The sequence below is a fragment of the Bubalus bubalis genome, chromosome 9 (assembly GCF_019923935.1).
Source record: "Bubalus bubalis isolate 160015118507 breed Murrah chromosome 9, NDDB_SH_1, whole genome shotgun sequence".
Taxonomy (NCBI): domain Eukaryota; kingdom Metazoa; phylum Chordata; class Mammalia; order Artiodactyla; family Bovidae; genus Bubalus; species Bubalus bubalis.
In genome coordinates this window covers 26,541,738-26,562,220 of record NC_059165.1, presented here as the reverse complement: position 1 = coordinate 26,562,220, position 20,483 = coordinate 26,541,738, and the positions used below count along the sequence as shown (strand labels likewise).

The following is a 20,483-nucleotide window of genomic DNA, read 5'->3' as shown; positions in this document are numbered from 1 at the left end:
TTAAAAACATAATTTGACAATTCTATATTAAAAACCAATACTAATCAATATGTCTTCTAAAGTTATAACCTCATGCTATTTTCATTATCAAAAAAGCATTTTTAATGGCTAAAATACAAAACGCTGACAACAAGCAATGCTTGAGAGGGAAGGAAACTCTCAATCGTTGCTGACAAGCATACAAAATATCACAGCCTCTGTGGAAGGCAAGAGGGCAGTTTCTGACAAAACTAAATGTACTCTTACCATAAGAATTGCACTCCTAGGTCTTTAGTCAAGTAAAGACATGAAAACTCAAGTCCACACAAAAACCTGCATATGAATGTAAATAGCAGCTTTATTCATAATTGCCAAAAGGAGAATAACTATTAATAAGATGTTCTTTAATAGGTGAATGAATGAACACACTGTAGTACATCCATAAAGTGGAATATTCACTGGTTAAAAGCAAAAGAGCTATCAAGTCACAAAAGAAAATGGAGGAAACTTAAACACATATTGCTAAGTAAAACAAGTTAGTCTGAATAGCCTACATACTATACGATTCCAGCTACACACTGTAGAATTCCAACTGTATGGCGTTTTGGAAAAGGCAAGATAACAGAGTTAAAAAAAAAAAAAAATGAGTGATTGCCAGGGGTTTGGAGTAAGGAGAGAGGAATGAATAAACAGAGCACAGAGATTTTTAGGTTAGTGAAACTATTCTGTATAAGGCTTTGGAGGACACATGGTATGCATTTTTTAAAATCCATAGAACTGTACAATACAAACAGAAAATCCTAATGTAAACTATGGACTTTACTTAATATATTAATATCCGTCCATCAATTTCAACAAAGTGTTAAAAAGTGTTAATCACTCAGTCGTTGCTGACTCTTTGTGACTGCATGAATTGCAGTCTGCCAGGCTCTTCTGTCCAGGGAATTCTCTAGGCAAGAATACAGGAATGGGTTACCATGCCCTTCTCCAGGGGATCTTCCCAATCCAGGGTTTGAACCTGAGTCTCCTGCATTGTAGGCAGATTCTTTACCATCTGAGCCACCAGGGAAGCCAAAAAGGAATTTGGGAGGGCTTCCCCGGTGGCTCAGATGGTAAAGCATCTGCCTATAACACGGGAGACCTGGGTTCGATCCCTGGGTTGGGAATATCTCCTAGAGAAGGAAATGGCAACCCACGCCAGTATTCTTGCCTGGAAAATCCCATGGACAGAGGAATCTGGTAGGCTACAGACCATGGGGTCGCAAAGAGTCGGACACAACTGAGCGATATTTACTTTACTTTATGGGGAAAGTGAAGAGGAACTAAAAAGCCTCTTGATGAAAGTGAAAGAGGAGAGTGAAAAAGTTGGCTTAAAGCTCAACATTCAGAAAACAAAAATCATGGCATCCGGTCCCATCACTTCATGGGAAATAGATGGGGAAACAGTGGAAATAGTGTCAGACTTTATTTTTCGGGGCTCCAAAATCACTGCAGATGGTGACTGCAGCCATGAAATTAAAAGATGCTTACTCTTTGGAAGGAAAGTTATGACCAACATAGATAGCATATTCAAAATCAGAGACATTACTTTGCCAACAAAGGTCCGTCTAGTCAAGGCTATGGTTTTTCCTGTGGTCATGTATGGATGTGAGGGTTACTGTGAAGAAGGCTGAGTGCCGAAGAATTGATGCTTTTGAACTGTGGGGTGTTGGAGAAGACTCTTGAGAGTCCCTTGGACTGCAAGGAGATCCAACCAGTCCATTCTGAAGGAGATCAGCCCTAGGATTTCTTTGGAAGGAATGATGCTAAAGCTGAAACTCCAGTACTTTGGCCACCTCATGCGAAGAGTTGACTCATTGGAAAAGACTCTGATGGTGGGAGGGATTGGGGGCAGGAGGAGAAGGGGACGACAGAGGATGAGATGGCTGGATGGCATCACTGACTTGATGGATGTGAGTCTGAGTGAACTCTGGGAGTTGGTGATGGACAGGGAGGCCTGGTGTGCTGAGATTCATGGGGTCGCAAAGAGTCGGACACGACTGAGCGAATGAACTGAACTGAACTGAACTGATGGGGATCAAACCTGTATCTCCTCCACTGCAGGTGAATTCTTTTTGGACTGAGCCACCAAGCAAAACCTCATGGCTCAAATATACCATATTAATGTAAGAATTTAATATCAGAGAAGACTACAGAGGAGAAGGGATATTTGGGAACTCTCTGAACTCTCTGCTCAGTTTTTCTGCAAATCTAGAACTGTTCTTAAAGCCAAAATCTAATTATAAAAAAAATGCATATATAATATTAATGCTAGCTCTAGAAACCTTTCTCTTTTTTTTATTTTTAAACTTTACATAATTGTATTATTAATTTGTAACACAGTGACAAAATAGTTGTTACACTAAACTATGTATTTCTTACTCCTGTATCATAAAACTTAAAATTCTTCAGCTATTAAGCTATATTCCCAAAGATATTTATTTCACAACCTGTCACACAGAGCTAAATTAATAAGCCCTCCTATATATGGATGTTTGAAGAATTGTTTTCAATTCTTTTCCCAAATGAAATGTTCATATTATGTTGGTCCATCTTTCATTTTCATTGATTTTCAATATAGCTTTTATTAGCCAAAACATAATAAATATTTTGCCTATAACGCATGGTTATGTAACTGAATGCAGAATTGCTACCTTAACCTACAAGATGACCAGGTTTAGCTATTGAAAGTCTTGTGCAGTATTTCTCAAGCTTCAACATGTGTGGGAGTCAACTGGGGATGGGAACATTTTGAAATATAGTTTCTGATTTAGTTGGTGTGAGGTGGCACCTGGCAATCTTCATTCCCAACAAGCTTCCAGGCATTGCTGACGCATGACTACACTTTGAATAGCAAAGTTCTAGGCCATAAAACTCTTACCACTGTGAAAAACACACTTAATACCCTAGCAGTTCTTGCAAGGAAGTAAAGAGCTGCTTTGTTTGTTTGTTTGTCTGTTTATCCCACTTGAAAAAGCTCTCAGGGATTCCAGAACTTCTAAATTTGCTTTCCCAATATATAATCCATTTCAATTTTATCTATAACCTATGTACAGCTCTATACAGTCAGCAAAAAAAAAAAAACAAAAAAAACAAAAACAGGAGCTACCTATGGCTCAGACCATGAACTCCTTGCCAAATTCAGACTTAAATTGAAGAAAGTAGGGAAAACCACTAGACCATTCAGGTATGACCTAAATCAAATCCTTATGATTATACAGTGGAAGTGAGAAATAGATTTAAGGGCCTAGATCTGATAGACAGAGTGCCTGGAGAAACACTGGACTGGAAGAAACACAAGCTGGAATCAAGATTGTCGGGAGAAATATCAATAACCTCAGATATGCAGATGACACCACCTTTATGGCAGAAAGTGAAGAGGAACTAAAAAGCCTCTTGATGAAAGTGAAAGAGGAGAGTGGAAAAGTTGGCTTAAAGCTCAACATTCAGAAAACTAAGATCATGGCATCCGGTCCCATCACTTCATGGGAAATAGATGGGGAAACAGTGGAAACAGTGTCAGACTTTATTTTTCTGGGCTCCAAAATCACTACAGATGGTGACTGCAGCCATGAAATTAAAAGACACTTACTCCTTGGAAGGAAAGTTATGACCAACCTAGATAGCATATTCAAAATCAGAGACATTACTTTGCCAACAAAGGTCCGTCTAGTCAAGGCAATGGTTTTTCCTGTGGTCATGTATGGATGTGAGAGTTGGACTGTGAAGAAGGCTGAGCACCGAAGAATTGATGCTTTTGAACTGTGGGGTGTTGGAGAAGACTCTTGAGAGTCCCTTGGACTGCAAGGAGATCCAACCAGTCCATTTTGAAGGAGATCAGCCCTGGGATTTTTTTGGAAGGAATGATGCTAAAGCTGAAACTCCAGTACTTTGGCCACCTCATGTGAAGAGTTGACTCATTGGAAAAGACTCTGATGCTGGGAGGGATTGGGGGCAAGAGGAGAAGGGGACGACAGAGGATGAGATGGCTGGATGGTATCACTGACTCGATGGACGTGAGTCTGAGTGAACTCCGGGAGTTGGTGATGGACAGGGTGGCCTGGTGTGCTGCGATTCATGGGGTCGCAAAGAGTCAGACACAACTGAGCGACTGATCTGATCTGATGTACAGTAAGCAAGCTACCCATTTAACCATAATACTCTTCTATCCCTGTATGAACCAAAGATCATTTATTTCTAGTTTGACTTCTCTATTTCTATGTCTTCAAGCACAGAAAGGTCAAGACACTGGCTCCACTTATCCAATAACTTAGAGATCAGGTCTCAAATCCAGGTCTCTGATTCCAAATCCAGTCCTTTTCCCCTCCATTCTGTGCTGCTTCTAATTATGATGCACTTCAGAGAAGAGGCACCAGTTTGTTTAGCTCACAAAATCCCATTTCTAAATTGAATTCCTCAGCCTCCAGTTTCCCATAAACCTTAAGCATGTGTTTAAGGTCTTACAGGACCTGAGTCTTGAAACATAGGGTACTGATCAGAGGCAGGGGAATGGGGGGATGGCAAGTGGCCTAGAGTGGGCAATGAACACATGAGCCAGGAATACTACAGCGATGATTAAGACCATGGTGTGAGGAATGAGTTAGGAAAAATTGAGTCTGTCAGCCAGAGCCAGATTTTCAACCACCAGCAAAAAATTATAGAGTGCACCCTGGCTCTGAGACTTTAGGAACATTATGTACTTCTCCAGAGACCTGCAAGGGCCAGGAACGTGTGGAAATTCTGTAGAGGCCTGTTATAATACAGCTCATTGTAATATGTACACTGCGTGTAACTGGGTTCAATCACCAACAAGGAATGAGAAGCTCGGGATTTTTCTCAGGCTGAGTTCAAAGTCACCATGGCTGATTTTTCCTTGTTATAGAATCACTGCTCAGGCTTTACACATGCCTATCACAAAACATCTCTGGAAAGACAGGGATTTGAGCCCAGAATCTTGACTGCCTTGATATTTACCTGTTCACCTAAAGAGGATATTACTTATCCTACTTATTTCCAAAGATTTGTGACCTAGTGTCAGAGCAGTGTCCAGAGTTTCCTCAGTCTGGCCACCCCACCTGAGCCCCTCAATTAAGGGCTGCCTGCACGGAGCACTCACACCACAGCAGAATGCCCCCTTGAAATGAGAACAAAGTTTTCATAATGGGATATTGCCCAGTGTCTAGAGGCAGGGTTTGCACCTAAGGGCATAACATCTGAACTTTTTTTTTTTTTTTTTCCCTATGCAACGGGCTTCTAAGACAAAGAGGGTGAGAGTATACAAAGGCATATTCTTACTGTTAGAAATACTTAGAAGAACAATAATGCTGAGTCATACTTCTAAGAAGAAATCATCACAAGTGGACAAATTTTGTTTAACTTCAGGATAAACAAGAACAAGAATAAAATAGAGAAGTGCAGATAACAACCTTTTGGAACTTTCAAAGATTTTCACACTAAAAATGCTAACATGTGAGATGGAGGAAACTGGCTTATAGAAAGGACAGAGTGGGCAGTTTTCTCTTTTAGGTATCATCTCTGAACCCAAACAGAAAAATGTCTGGGAAGCTTGAAGACTGTAGCTTTAGGACACATGTGAAAGAAAGACATAGATATCAGATCAATATAAAAGCAGCATTTTGCAAGTATGGCTGAGCAATAGTGAAAAGGGCTGATAGAAGACTGCTAGCCTCCCGCACCCTTGGGAGAATAGAAACAGTCTAGGGATAAGTCCTCAGCTGGGGATATGGTGTATCCAGTGGGAGAGAAGCAGGCTCAAAGATTCTATCATTCTACTCCAAACAAGAATGATAATGACTTGCATACTTTGCAATCAATGATAATAAAAGCACAAAGACCGTGGATGACTTACTGTGCTGACAGTGAATCCCATTAAATCCTCGGGGACATTTACAAACATAGCCTATGAATGTATCTCCTCGGTACGCTTCACTTATTTCGCAGGTTCCTCCATTATGGCATGGATTAGGAGTGCAGGGACCTGAAAGACAGAAAGCAATATTGCTGCATGGTACATATGCTTTAAAGTAGACACTGGGTGAACATTTTGCAATTAACAATTTTACAGAGAAAGTGTTCTGGATATTAGTGCTACAGGAAATGCAGAAGCTGTGAGGGCCCTGGAGACCAACAGCCTGGGCTTGAATACTGGTTTCACCACTTTCTAGCCGTGTGGCCTTGGATGATTTATTTAACCTCTCTTTACCTCAGTATCATCTTCTGTGAAATGTCAATACTATAATAATACAATCTACCTCAAAAGGCAATGACAGAGACGAAAAGAATTCATACATATAAAATACCCCGAACAGATACATATCAAACATTCAAAAAGTATTAGCACTAAGTAAAACATTGTTACTAAGGTTCCAGATTATAAAATCTCCTCTGCATGTTTAAAATGCAAAGCTGCTAAGTCACTTCAGTTGTGTCCGACTCTGTGCGACCCCATAGATGGTAGCCCACCAGGCTCCCCCATCCCTGGGATTCTCCAGGCAAGAACATTGGAGTGGGTTGCCATTTCCTTCTCCAGTTTAAAATGCAATACTGAATGGCAATTTCTAGAGTTAAGAACATGCAAGAGCTCTTGTGCCCTGCTGGTGAAAGTAGCATAAACTTAAAAGTCATTGTAACTACATAGGCCAAGTGAAGTGGATGGTTGGTTGCAATACTTTTATTGACTATTTTGAGTTTGTGGTGGGGCATACTTCAAGAGAACTTCAATTTTTGCCAATGTATAGGAAGTAGCTCATTGAAAGCGGCAAAGATAGAGAAGAGACAGAGAGTTATTTTTGAGCCTTGAAGAAGTAACGTCACCAGAATGACTGACACCTGGTACCTCTATTGAGGTACCAATACCTCAATTGGTACCTCTATTGAGAGTCAATAGAAGTGTGGTGCTCCACCTCTGGGAGTGTACAGCTGAATCAGTTCTGCCTGAACCTGGGACTCCTCTACTACACATTCTTGCCTCTGAGGTACTCCTTTGCTATGGCTGAGATTTTTTTCAACTGGCATAGCATTTAAGAATACTGTTTTCTTTGCAATAATCCTTCTGTCCTTTCCTCACTTCAGAGTCCACAGGCTTGTGTCAGTCTGAAGTCTCATCCTAACTACTCTGCTTTCTCCCTCTTGTCCATCAGTTATTCCCCCTAATAAACCTTTGCCTCTCTCATTCTGTTTACTAGCTGGTTTCTTGGAGGATGCTGAATGACTCATGGCAGAATCCACACTGGATGTTGTGAAGAAGAGACAAGTTGAAGGAAGAAAAAGCTCTCCCTAGGAGATGAAGAGAGATCAAGCAAACTATATAGCATTGTCTAATTTTGTCCCCCCTTTTTTTTTAAATTGGAAAAACTAGAACATATTTATATGAAACAAAAATCTCTGAAAGGAAAGTTAAGATGTACACACTAGAAAAAGAAAGCAAGTGTTATTAAACTAAGTATCTGACTCTGTATGTAGAGATGAATTCCAGAGTCCTGGAGGGCATAGGAGAAGAAGAGAAGCCAGTGGTTTTTCCCAGGGACGGGGGAGCCTGGTGGGCTGCCGTCTATGGGGTCGCACAGAGTCGGACACGACTGAAGTGACTTAGCAGCAGCAGCAGACAGAAGGTAACAGTGTTGGCAGGAGAATGGTGATAACTTGAGCCAACTGGTGGGGGCTCCATCAGACAAGGCTATAAAACAGCACAACAGTGAACAGCTACTCAAGTGTGGGTCAATACCCTTTAACGTCTTAATGACAGAAAAGGAAATCCACCATCATCACAAAGTTAACAACAGGAAGCCCTTAAGAGTTTGGGCAATGCTATCCTGGAATATTTTATAATTCTATTACCTCCTCCAGCAGCTCTTTGATAGTGTTTCTTACAGTTTAACATTCCATGACAGTCAATAATTATATAAGCTAATAAACATATGCATGAAATAGGCAACAATATGACAACTATGCAGTCAAGATCTTTGTACGGCTGACTTTCAGAAAGTGCAAAGAAATCAATGGGTCCATAATTTTCTTCAGATATCTCCATACCAATGAAAAACAAAACAGTTATTCAAGTAGGCAGTTTTGTGCCTTGCAGCTGGTCAACTAAACCAACTAACACCTGCCCTTGACATGGTATGTTGTCAGTGACTGAGACAAGAAGAAGGTGCAGCACCAGGGACCATTTTCTCCCATCACCAAGAGATGCAAACCATGCTATAGAAACCTTTCCCCCTCTTCTTTCTCACTTTCTAATTCTTCCCTCCTCTCAAATTAATTAACATTAACAATGCCAGACAAGTTACAAATTACTTTCAGATAAATAATCTCATTTATTCCTCCCAGCAACTAGAAGAGGTTGTTGTCTATATTATTCTCTTTTACCTTTTTTTAAAAACCGTAGGTCAGAAATTTTAGATAATATTTCTCAAATGAACATTACAAATGAAGCATTCGGTCTCAAGCCAAGAATCTGTGACTCTAAAACCTACATTCTTTACAGAATCAGCCAAATGGGGAAGGGAGAATGAAGTAAAAGTGATATTAGAGCTTTGACTCATCAGTTTACTCACTCAAAATACAAAAATATATGACAGGTTTTTTAATTAACTGATAACTGATAGCCATGCATGTAATTGCTAAAAAAAAAAAAAAATTATAACCTAAGAATATTTGTGAAAGTGAAAGTCACTCAGTCATGTCTGACTCTTTGCGATCCCATGGACTATTCAGTCCATGGAATTTTCCAGGACAGAATACTGGAGAGGGTAGCCTTTCCCTTCTCCAGGGGATCTTCCCAACCCAGAGATCAAATCCAGGTCTCCTGCATTGAAGGCGGATTCTTTACCAGCTGAACCATAAGGGAAGCCCAAGAAATATATAATTTTAAACAAATAAGGAGTGTTAGAAATCATCTAATCCAATCTTTAAATTTTGCAGGTAAGGAAACAAGCCTAATAAGAATTCAGGATTTCTCAAAAATGAAAACAAAAACCTCAACTAATATGGGGAAAACTGAGTTTGAGGAATTCCCTCTAGTAGGAAAAAACTTCTTAAAAACAAAATTGATAAAGCTTTTCTGGCCCAACAAGAGAGCGATGTGATTTCTATCAGAAAGAAAAGAAATATTTCTCATGTTCCCTTCTGTTGATACCCTGGAGAAGGTAATGGCTACCCACTCCAGTATTCTTGCCTGGAGAATTCTATGGACAGAGGAGCCTGGTAGGCTACAGTCCATGGAGTTACAAAGAGTCAGACATGACCGTGCAAACTAACACTTGCACTTTCTACTTATAATGCTGAGGGAGGGAGAAAAACAAACAACTGAAATAGTAAGGCCAATGCCAGTCCTTGGGAGCAGTTAAAGACACGATTACAAGGGAAGTGGTCAATGGAAGTCACTTGGAAGAACAAGGAGCAAATATGAGCCTGGAAGGGATGACCACATTTAATCAAGGCTTCTACATCTCTGGAAAAGTAAAACTTGGCTGAGGAGGAGTCAGCAGCTCTGCCTTATAAAGGAAGGATTTAGGAACGGATGGGGGCAATCCCAGAGGGGAGACCCTGCAAACAGAACTGGAAGTCAACTTCAAGGGGCAAGGGGGTATGCTCATAGAAGTAAGCTATGAGGCTGTAATATGGGAAGAAATGTGGCTAGTAAGAAACTACGATGCCTAAAATTCAGTTTTGTTTGTAAAGCTACTATGTGACCTGTCTTTGCGGGACTATCCAAGTCTGCTAGACACACAGACCTATGTATGGAATTGGGGGAAGTCAGAGGGAAAGGGCTGTTCCATTCATCAGGCTCATCCTGGCAGAAGGGAAGAAGAGTTGCAGCACATGATGCCCAAGGAACTCAAGAAGCCAATGGATACAGGAACCTGAAAACCGAGCTGACAGCTATCTAGTCTTAGACACTCTATAGATATTTCCTGGGGGCACAGGCAAAGTCTGTCAAGTAATCCTGGTGTAGCCTCTGGAATTCCCTAAAGACAGGAGTTAGAGAGCTGGAGCTCATTTTATTTATACCCACAAAGATAGCATTGACCTCAGCTGACATCTTGGTTTCCGAGAAAGATTACTTGTTACAAAGGCTGTTTGCTACTGTTACTTTTCCTACTCCAAGAAATTCAGTGATTTTCATTTACATGACAAAGATGACATAAAGCAAAGGTGGCAAGCATTTAACCTTTTAAGAGTGCTTTATATGCTAGGCAACATGAAATACATAGTATTCTTTACAATACTTTGTTAAGAACATATCTTTTTTCTTTAAGCAAAAAACAAAACAAAAAACAGGCTTACTTAGAAAGGTTAAGTGTGAGTCTAACCGCAAAAGCCAAGATTTTTTTTTTTAACACATTCTGCTTGACTACAAACCTAAGTCCTTTCCATTAAGCTACACTTCCTGCCCAGTTACAGATCTGTAGATGAATACAGTCAATCTTGATAGATGCTTCCAGAATTTAGCAAGTACTCAATAAGGCCAAACCCTTCCAAAACCTTCCTAAATGGAAATATTTTCAGCAAATTGGTCAGAGTGTATTAGATATCATGAATATAGAGAGTCTCTGCCATGCTAACAATACTCCACTTTAGCTGTGTTTGAAATCAGCTGTCAAACATGAGTATTTCCCTGCTGCTGCTGCCAAGTCGCATTGGTCGTGTCCGACTCTGTGCAACTCCATAGATGGCAGCCAACTAGGCTCCGCCGTCCCTGGGATTCTCCAGGCAAGAACACTGGAGTAGGTTGCCATTGCCTTCTCCGATTTCCCCACTATTTCGTGATGTATTTGGTATGTGTATACTGCTGCTTATACTGTGAAGAAACTGACCATGACCAACATATAGATTTCTTTCCTTTTTCTATTTTGTCCCTAACAACTGTACTGTGAAACTGATGTTATAAGCCTTGTACATACTCTTCTGGAGAAGGAAATGACAACCCACTCCAGTGTTCTTGCCAGAAAAGTCCCACGGACAGAAGAGCCCAGTGGGCTATGGTCCATGGGGTTGCACAGAGTCGAACACGACTGAGTGACTGAGCATGTGTGTGCGCGCACGCACACACACACATATACTCTTTTGGAAAAGTCATGACGGAGTGTTGAAATGACTGCTTACGTGGCATGTTCCTCCATTAGACCCTTAATTCTCTGTGGTAAGTCATGGTTGGCACACAGTAAGTTTACAATATATCTTTAATAAAAAGGGTGTGGCAATAATGAGTGATAACCACCATATCTTTTGCCTAACCCCATTCAAGCTTACAAGATTTATAAGTTATAAATATCTTTTGGCATTTAAATTGATAATTAAGATAGTCTAACTTTTCTACACTTTCTAAGGTTCAAATTCTTTAAATTTATATATCTAATATGGTATTCCCTTCTAGAGTATCACAGGTGTGATATTATTGTATCCCTAAATGTACAATGATTACACATATCTTAATTCTTTAGCAAATACATAATCGAGAAATACGTGACATTATACAATCCTATCAATAGTGTTTTGGCCTCCTAATTGAACAATTCCTGTGTAAATAAAGACATTCACTGGAAGCATTAGCAAGATGAAATAATCAGAATATAAGTTAGTACATAAAGATGATAAATGTAGCCCAAGGTTTCAACTCACCAAATGTTCATGTAGCCAAATATTTTTGTGTTTGGTGTTAATCAGTGACAATTAAAATGTGTCAAGAGTTTGCAGGTTTCTTTCTCCAAATGATAAGCGGACTAATCGTACGAGAACTAAAGATTCTAGGAAACTTCTGTCTGTTTTTTTTATTTCCTCCTCATCTAACAATCTTCTCTATTTTGATACTGAAAGTAAGTAGGTATCATTTTAAGGTGTTCACACACTTATAAATAATGATCACATATAGCATTTACATTGCTCTCATACTGTGAGAAGAAACTGACCCTAACCTTGTTCAGCATAAAAGTGTTTTTCTTTATTTTTCCTTATTTCAGCATAATATTCATTTATTAGGCATCCATTATGTGCTGTGTACTCTGCTACTTATTTGTGATACATGCTTTAAGTGGAGTTACTATTGTCAGCTGCTACAAGAGGAAGCTAACAACTCAAGAAAATATTTACTTATCCAGGTTATAAGGTAATTTTAATGACTATCTTTCACTGTCAATGTACTGTGCTCAGTATTAATTTTTTTTGTTTATGTAATAGTTTCTGAAAAATTAATTATATAATTCTCTTAGTGATATCATATTAACAAATGTTTGTAATATTACCACATCCATAATTTTTGCTGCTAAAATTTTGGAATATTTAGGGCACCTGATACATTTTTTTTATAACATGTCAGCACTAATCTACAGCTGATACATAATTTTGAAAACAATTTGATAGTAGAGCAAATTCTGAAAACAAATGAGTCTTACTGAACCACTCAGAGCTTATAAAAACAAGTGTGATCTCAATTCCTTCTTACTTTGAAAATTTGCTTCCTTTTGTATCACAGGTATACAGAAGAAGTATCCAGAGGGGTGGTTATGAGCTTCAGTTCTGATTAGTATTCATAAAAGTTGAAATGATCTGATTAGATAACAATATTTGATAATATCACTCTTAACAGTAAAAGTATAAGCGGACTTTCAAGATACAAGAGGCATCAGGGAGCTTTAAAATCAGTAATGCTGTAATACTTTTGTAGGTAATCTTTAAGTAACTCCTAACACAATGGGGACAGCATATGATCAATATTAATGAACAACTGAAGTCAACAGCATGCTCTCCAGGCATTTTTATGCAAGCTCATATAAATATGTCAACAAGATTAATCACTCACAAAAGCAATAGATCTATGTATGATTTTCTACTTTTCTGCATTGACCTTCTCCCAATTCCAACTGTAGAGTTGAAGTGATTTCTATATATGTAGGACAGTTAGTTTTTCCACACATTAAGAGACTATGCCCCAAATCATTAATTCTGTATAGTGTGAGAGCAGATTATTAGAAAGTAAATAGGGTAACACTCTCCTATGACAATGTATACATAGACACAGTCAATTTTACAAATTATGTTTCAAACATTGGCATCTAGATATTAAAAATGAATGCACATTTTAGATTATGTAATAAGGAAATACCAACAGGGTTATAAAAAGAGCATTGTTTCAGTATTTATTCTAGCAGTACAATCAAATAGGAACAGTTATGACCCAAAAGTTCACTCCAAGTTCCTGTCTTAAAAACATGCTAAAATCATATCATAGTGTTGCTTTTACATCTAATGAGGTCTGAACATTTTGGCAGTTTCCATTTGGAGTCATTGCCACTCTATAACTAGTTGAAAAAGAAGAAATTATTCTGGTAATATTCACATGATTGATGCTTTCAAATCATTTTTGACACTAGTTGCTTCTTCTCCTCCTTTTCTTCCTCCTGGTTTCTCCTCCTCCTCTCTTTTAAATGTAAACTATAAAATCAGCCGTTTGAGGAAAAAAAAAAAAAACTCTCTATATTTTCTGGGTATTTTGTATGCATTCAGAAAGGTAAATTATAGTTAATCCAAACCATTCCATTTAAGGGGAGAATCAGCAAAATGAACAAATTGTTCCTCAAACATAAAATATTTGAATAGATTATGAAAATTGCAATCTGGAGCTAAAGAGAGATTTTTTTTAAATACCCTACTGATAAACTTTCTTCTCAAGGATTAATATTGGACTCTCTTTATATATATCTGTCCAAAGGAAAACACTGATACAACTAGCGATCAGAACGGGTTTAGGGACCCTGTACTTGTTTCCATGAGCTACTCTATCAAGTTACTGCAAACCTGGTAGCTTCAAAGAACAGTTATTTATTTTGTCTGAAGTCAACGTGTCAGGAGGGCCATAATCCCTCTGGAGACTAGGCAGACTCCCTCCTGTCTTCTCCAGCTTCTGTTGGCTCTTGGTGTTCCTTGGACCATAGCAGCGTAACTCCAATCTCTGCCTCCATCCTTCAGGGCCCATCCAAATCCAGGATAATTTCATCTCAAAATCCTTAACTACTTACATTTGCAAAGCCCCTGTGATGGCTAAATTGTATCCCTCCCCTCTAATTCACATGGTGAAGCCCTAACCTCCACAGCCTCAGAACATAACTGCATTTGTAGATACGGCCTTTAAAGAGTGAATAAGGGTGAAAGAAGGCCATATATATGGGCTGTCAGCCAATCCAATCTCCCATCTAAGAAGTCAAAATCTGGACACACACAAGAGAGATCAGTGATGAACCATCACCAGAGGAAAGGTCACGTGAGGACAAAGTCAGAAGGTGACTCTGACAACCCAGGAAGAAAGGCTCAGGAGAAACCAAGCCTGCCGACACCTTCATCTTGCACTTCGAAAACTGTGAGGAAATACATTCTATTGTTGAAGCCACCCACGCTGTGGTATTTTGCTTTTGGCAGTCCTAGCAAACACAGACTCAGTTTTCAAATAAGGTCACATTCTGAGATTCGTGGCAGACAGGAATTTTGGAGAGGTGCTCTTCAAACCACTACAGTCCCCAAGTAGTTTCTTCTTGTAGCAAAGAAGTTGATTAAGGAAACCCTCATCTAATGTTAGAGTTGGCTGACAAAGCACTCACATTTATTAACAATTACCAGCTTAGCTAAAACTAATTTCACTTTGCTCTCATCACACAGTGTGGTAAAAAGTTTTGAGGATTTTGGAGATCAGGAAAGCAGTTTAATTTTTTAGCAGTCCCAAGAAGGAGTGCAGAAGTGGCTGTTTAGGTGGCATCAGGGAGGAACCGTCACTGTAAGATAGAAGGCAGTACTGAAGAAAGAATTAAGATTTCTTGCAGTCAATCTTTACCCAGTTAATCTAGTTTAGAGTTGGGCCTGCCAATGGCAGTTCACAGTGAGTCAATACTCAGAGAAAGCCATTATACCATTATTTCCATGTTGTTGTTGTTCAGCTGCTAAGTCATGTCTGACTCTGCAACCCCGTGGACTAGAGCATGTTAGGCTCCTCTGTTCTCCACTATTTCCTGAAGTTTGCTCATATTCATGTCCATTGAGTTGGTAATGCTCTCTAACCACCCCATCCTCTACCACCCCTTTCTCCTTTTGCCTTCAATTTTCCCCAGTATCTTTCCTAGTATCCCAGGGTCTTTTCCAATGACTCAGCTCTTTGCATCTTGTAGCCAAAGTACTGGAGCTTCAGCTTCAGCACCAATCCTTCCAATGAATTTTCAGGGTTGATTTCCTTTAGGATTGACTGATTTAATCTCCTTGCAGTCCAAGGGACTCTCAAGAGTCTTCTCCAGCCCAAATTCAAAAACATCAATTCAAATCAATTATTTCTATAAATACATGTAATTATTTGTATAACAATATCTGTTATGTTCTCTTTTCTCAATAGATATGATTAAATATTAATATTAGTATGGATTTTAAGAATTATTAACAAAATAGACCTAAAGGATCTATCGTTTGCAAAGCAATATCTGTTACTATAGCTCCATCTAACATTTTTCCCCTGTCCATTTATCCCCTGTCCATCCTGCAGTGATGCCAAAATAAGCTTCCTAAACCCACCACCAGCTCAGAATGCGTTATAACTCACACAGAAATCTGTCTCTTTAGGTTGTAGTCACAATGCATATATATATATATATTTTTTTTTTAATTCTTCAAAACATGCTATTTTAGGACATCTTTACTTAATAATACTTTCTGATTGATTATGTGACGTTATCCTTAACAGAACAATATATAGTGAATACAAGACAAAAGATAATTTGCCCTTTTATTTTCTTTCTAAAATAAAAGACATCAATTTTGGCTTACTATGCCTATGAACATTAAACATAGTATACAGAATCCTTTTATAAACTACAGAATGTCCTAGGAAATTAAGTAATGATTATTATTGTTGAAGTTAGTAACAGAAGACCTAGGTGTACCTTGAAATCTTGGGTTAACAGGATAAACATTTTTAAAATCTAAAGGAAACATGGGTATCTAAAGTATGGACGATCATGATAATCAGTGTTATGCTTTCCTTTTCTTTACATGGCCAACAGAGTAAGAGAGTGAAACTTCCCGAAAAACTTTAGGAACCATAAATGCAATCCAATCTAAATGAAAAAAATCTGACATTCAATAATTTTTTGAACCATAGAGGAGAAAAAAATCCCTTTCTGCTTCTAGTGGTTGTAGTAAACCAGCTCTGAGTAATGCCCAGAAATCGTACTAATTTCTAATTACTTAAAAAGCCCTTAAAAATCAGGGAGCTGTTTCCAAGTAGAAGTCTGCAAATCACTTGCCTGAAAAGCGCATCTGTCAGAATGCACATACCATGCATTGCAAAATACAATTCGAGCTCCAGAATACACATTAGCAGGTGGTAGAAAGTGGTAAGATATCATTCAAGTTTGCCATTAGCCACTTTGGTTTGTTTCCTCTTCTATATGTCACTAGGACAGGGCATGGAGAAAAGACAGAGACCAATGTATTTCCATTATAAGCAAATATCTGAGCCCAGGTTTCAGAAGCATCAAGCAATCTCACTGTTTTACATGGTGTCTCTAAGCGGCTACAAAATTTCCATGTTCTCCATTAATCTTTCTCTGACAGCTCTTCACCTTCTTCTTCTACTGAACTTGCTGCCTGTACTATGTGATTAGCATCTCACTGTATCCTGCTTCCTTCTCTAATTATTTTATGCATCTCTCTTGTCTCCCCGATGAGGTTATAAACTGTTCTTGCACAGGAATGCCTACACCTTGTATTTTTTTATACCCCCACAGACTCTGATAAAGTACTAGATTCTCTAATGCTGCTTCATAAATACATGATGATTGAAAATTATTAATAATTTTAGGAATAACAGCATATAATCTAAACTACCTTTCACAGTCTATAACAAAAACCTGAAGTTTAGAGGTTGGATGCATTTTCATTTGTAGCTCTTTCTCATCCACAGCAGGTTGCGACAACCCAATTTTAAGCCTGGAGCCAAGTTCAATCTTCTCTGCTGAAGGCTGTGGTAATTTGTAGAATACCAGACTGCAGATAATTTTATACATAGGTATTAAAAGTAGGTGCACTCTTTCTACAAAACTACAGCTCTTTCTTTTGAAATCTAGCAGAGCAGTTTTGATTTTAAAGCCAATGACAGAAGGTAGAGGAAAGGATTTCTATTTTCTCTTTCAGAATCTGGCCTCTGTGACTGCCATGTTTATCATGAGGCAGTGAGAGTCCTGTAGCTCAGACATCCAGAGCACTAAGATGGGAAGGGTGCCTACCCAGACTTCATAGCTGAGGACATTGAAACACAGCTGGACAGGCAAGTTACTGTTTGAATGGCCTCCTTAGGTCTCATATGTGACTTCTTTGTGGCTGACAAGAAACCATGAAACAAAGCAGGCATGGATACCAGCCAGCTGGCCATCTGTTTCTTCACCCACTGTGATAATTTAGTCTTGTAGAATTTTGTTAAGTGAACATTAAGTAATGACCATGTCAAACAGAGTGCATAATGAATGCTTCTTAATCACTGGATAAAAGCTTAGGGGAAGCTTGCCCAAACACTGAAAAGGTCACCGATACAAACCAAGAATTAAAAACAAGAGAGCAATGAAACTGATGCAGAACAGCAATAATTAACTTCTTTTCCAGTTTCACTTCTGATCATATGGAATCTATGTCACATGGAAGATGGGGGTCTCATAAGGAAGCTGGGTAATAGTGTCATAGTTCCTAATTCCCAGTACACATGTGTCAAACTCAGGAAAAATTTTTAAATGAATAAAACATGTAAGGAGATTTATCATTCTGACTCAAGCTGAAGGCACCAGGGTTATAGCTATTAACACCAAACTTTTCCAAATAGTTCCCTGGATTAAGATCAAGAATTCTGGAAAATATTTTCTGTGTTGTTTTCTATAAAGATCAACTGAAATATCTCATTCTGAGAAAGTTGTTTTTTTTTTCCTCATAAACAATACTTGCAAAGCCATCAAGTTTTTTAATCCCCCAGTGGAATGATGTACTCGATTAACTGTATTATTGGGATGGTCGGTCTCCTACTGCCTGGAATTCTGAAGTTCATAAGTTTACACTAATCTTAGATAGTCAGTGTTACCGCCACTATTCATGAAAAGGAATCAGAATGTTTTACTTGGTTAAGTTACTATCCTATCACCTAAAGAAGACAATGTCTATTCCTAAGAATCTGCTTATATGGTTCCCCAGCTTAGAATGCCTTACTTCACCCCACTGTCTCCTCCAAATCTCCCCTTCCTTCCAAGACCTTCCAAAGTTTCATATTCTCCACTCAGCAGTGGACACAGGATGGGAATAGATCAGTTTTCATTTTTAAAATCGGAGGAGGGCAATGCCAAATAATGTTCAAACTATCGTACAATTGCGCTCATTTCACATGCTAGCAAAGTAATGCTCAAAATCCTTCAAACTAGGCTTCAACAGTAGGTGAAGCCTCAACTGAGAACTTCAAGATATACAAACTGGATTTAGAAAGGCAGAGGAACCAGAGATCAAACTGCCAACATTCATTGGATTATGGAGAAGGCAAAGGCAGTCCAGAAAAACATCTACTTCTGCTTCACTAACTACACTGAAGCTTTTGACTGTGTGGATCACAACAAACTGGAAAATGCTTAGAGAGATGGGAGTACTAGAACACCTTACATATCTCTTAAGAAATCTGTATACGGGTCAAGAAGCAATAGAACTGGACATGGAAAAACTGACTGGTTCCAAATTTGGCAAGGAGTACGACAAGACTGCATATTGCCATTCTGCTTATTTAACTTAAATGCAGAGCACATCATGCAAAATGCCAGAGTGGATGAACCACAAGCTGGAATGAAGATTGGCTGGGAGAAACATCAATAACCTCAGATATGCAGATGATAATACCCTAATGGCAGAAAGTGAAGAGGAACTAAAGAGTCTCTTGACAAGGGTGAAAGAGGATAGTGAAAAAGCTGGCCTAAAATTCAACATTAAAAAAAAAGCTAAGATGATGGCATCTGGTCCCATCACTTCATTGCAAATAGAAAAAGTGGAAGCAGTGACAGATTTTATTTTCTTAGGCTCCAAAATCACTATGGACAATTACTTCAACCATTAAATATAAAAAGACGCTTGCTCCTTGGAAGGAAAATTATAACAAACCTAGACAGTGTATTCGGCTTCCATGATAGCTCAGTTGGTAAAGAATCCACCTTCAATGCAGGAGACTCCAGTTCGGTTCCTGGTTTGGGAAGATCCCCTGGAGAAGTGATAGGCTACCCACTCCAGTATTCTTGGTCTTCCCCTTGTGGCTCAGTTGGTAAAGAATTGGCCTGCAATGTGGGAGACCTGGATTCGATCCCTGGGTTGGGAAGATCTCCTGGAGAAGGGAAAGGCTACCCACTCCAGTATTCTGGTCTGGAGAATTCCATGTACTACAGTCCATGGGGTCACAAAGAGTCATACATGACTGAGTGACTTTCACTTTCACAGACAGTGTATTAAAAAGCAAAGATACCACTTTTCCAACAAAGGTCTATGCAGTCAAAGGTATGGTTTTTCCAGTAGTCATGTATGAATGTGAGAATTGGACCATAAAGAAGGTTGAGCACTGAAAAATTGATGCTTTACAATTGTGATGCTGGAGAAGACACAAGAGTCTTTTGGACAGCAAGGATATCAAACCAGTCAGTACTAAAGGAAATCAAACATGACTATTCATTGAAAGGACTGGCTTTGAAGCTCCAGTACTTAGGCCACTTGATGCAAAGAGCTGATTCATTAGAAAAAGAACCTTATACTGGGAAAGACTGAAGGCAAAAGGAGAAGGGGGCAGCACAGGATGAGATGGTTAGATAGCATCACCGACTCAATGGACATGACTTTGAGTAAACTCCAGGAGATACAGAGGTGCCTGGTATGCTGTAGTCCATGGGATCACAGAGAGTTAAACAAGATTTAGCTACTGAACAACAAGAGCACACACCAAATACTTGCTGGATGGATGAGAAACGTTCACAATTTTATGAACTGAATATACTGGCAAAGTATGTTAGGGATTTAAGTGACATTATTTCATACCAAGAGGACATTCTGGTTGATTCCTCCACTTATCTAGGGAGTCACTTTCATATAAACTAAAGTTGGACAAACTGTTGATACTCTGCTCTATAAGAGTAACACATTCTTTAGCAATATCAATTCCTTTTAGACTTCACAAGAGGAAAAGAAAAAAAAAACATGGAGAACAAAAACAATGATAAGGAAATGAAGGTAGGAAAAATATGTTGAGAAAAAATATATGTTGAGAAAAGTTTCAGATTTACCTAAAGTCCTTTGGCTGGTTTTTGTTTTTCCTTGATCTATCTCCCTGGTGCTACTCTCAATGCTATACCGTCATTTCACAAACCTTATAAAGCCTTTTATTTGACTATACATCTAAAACTGGTTTCTAT

The 20,483-nt window shown here is 38.8% G+C and overlaps 1 protein-coding gene across 5 annotated transcripts in view; it reads right to left on the bottom strand.

Moving 5' to 3' along the window:
* The window catches only part of EDIL3 (EGF like repeats and discoidin domains 3), an 805,830-nt gene that overhangs the window by 261,141 nt on the left and 524,206 nt on the right, over positions 1–20,483 (bottom strand). For 4 of the 5 annotated variants that reach the window (XM_045166535.1, XM_044947327.2, XM_006072355.4 and 1 more), the window contains one exon: positions 5,888–6,016. The exons of the other annotated variant lie outside the window; for it this stretch is intronic. In XM_045166535.1, the coding sequence (XP_045022470.1) occupies positions 5,888–6,016 (129 nt within the window). The remainder of the gene's footprint in view (positions 1–5,887; positions 6,017–20,483) is intronic. 5 annotated transcript variants of the gene reach the window in all.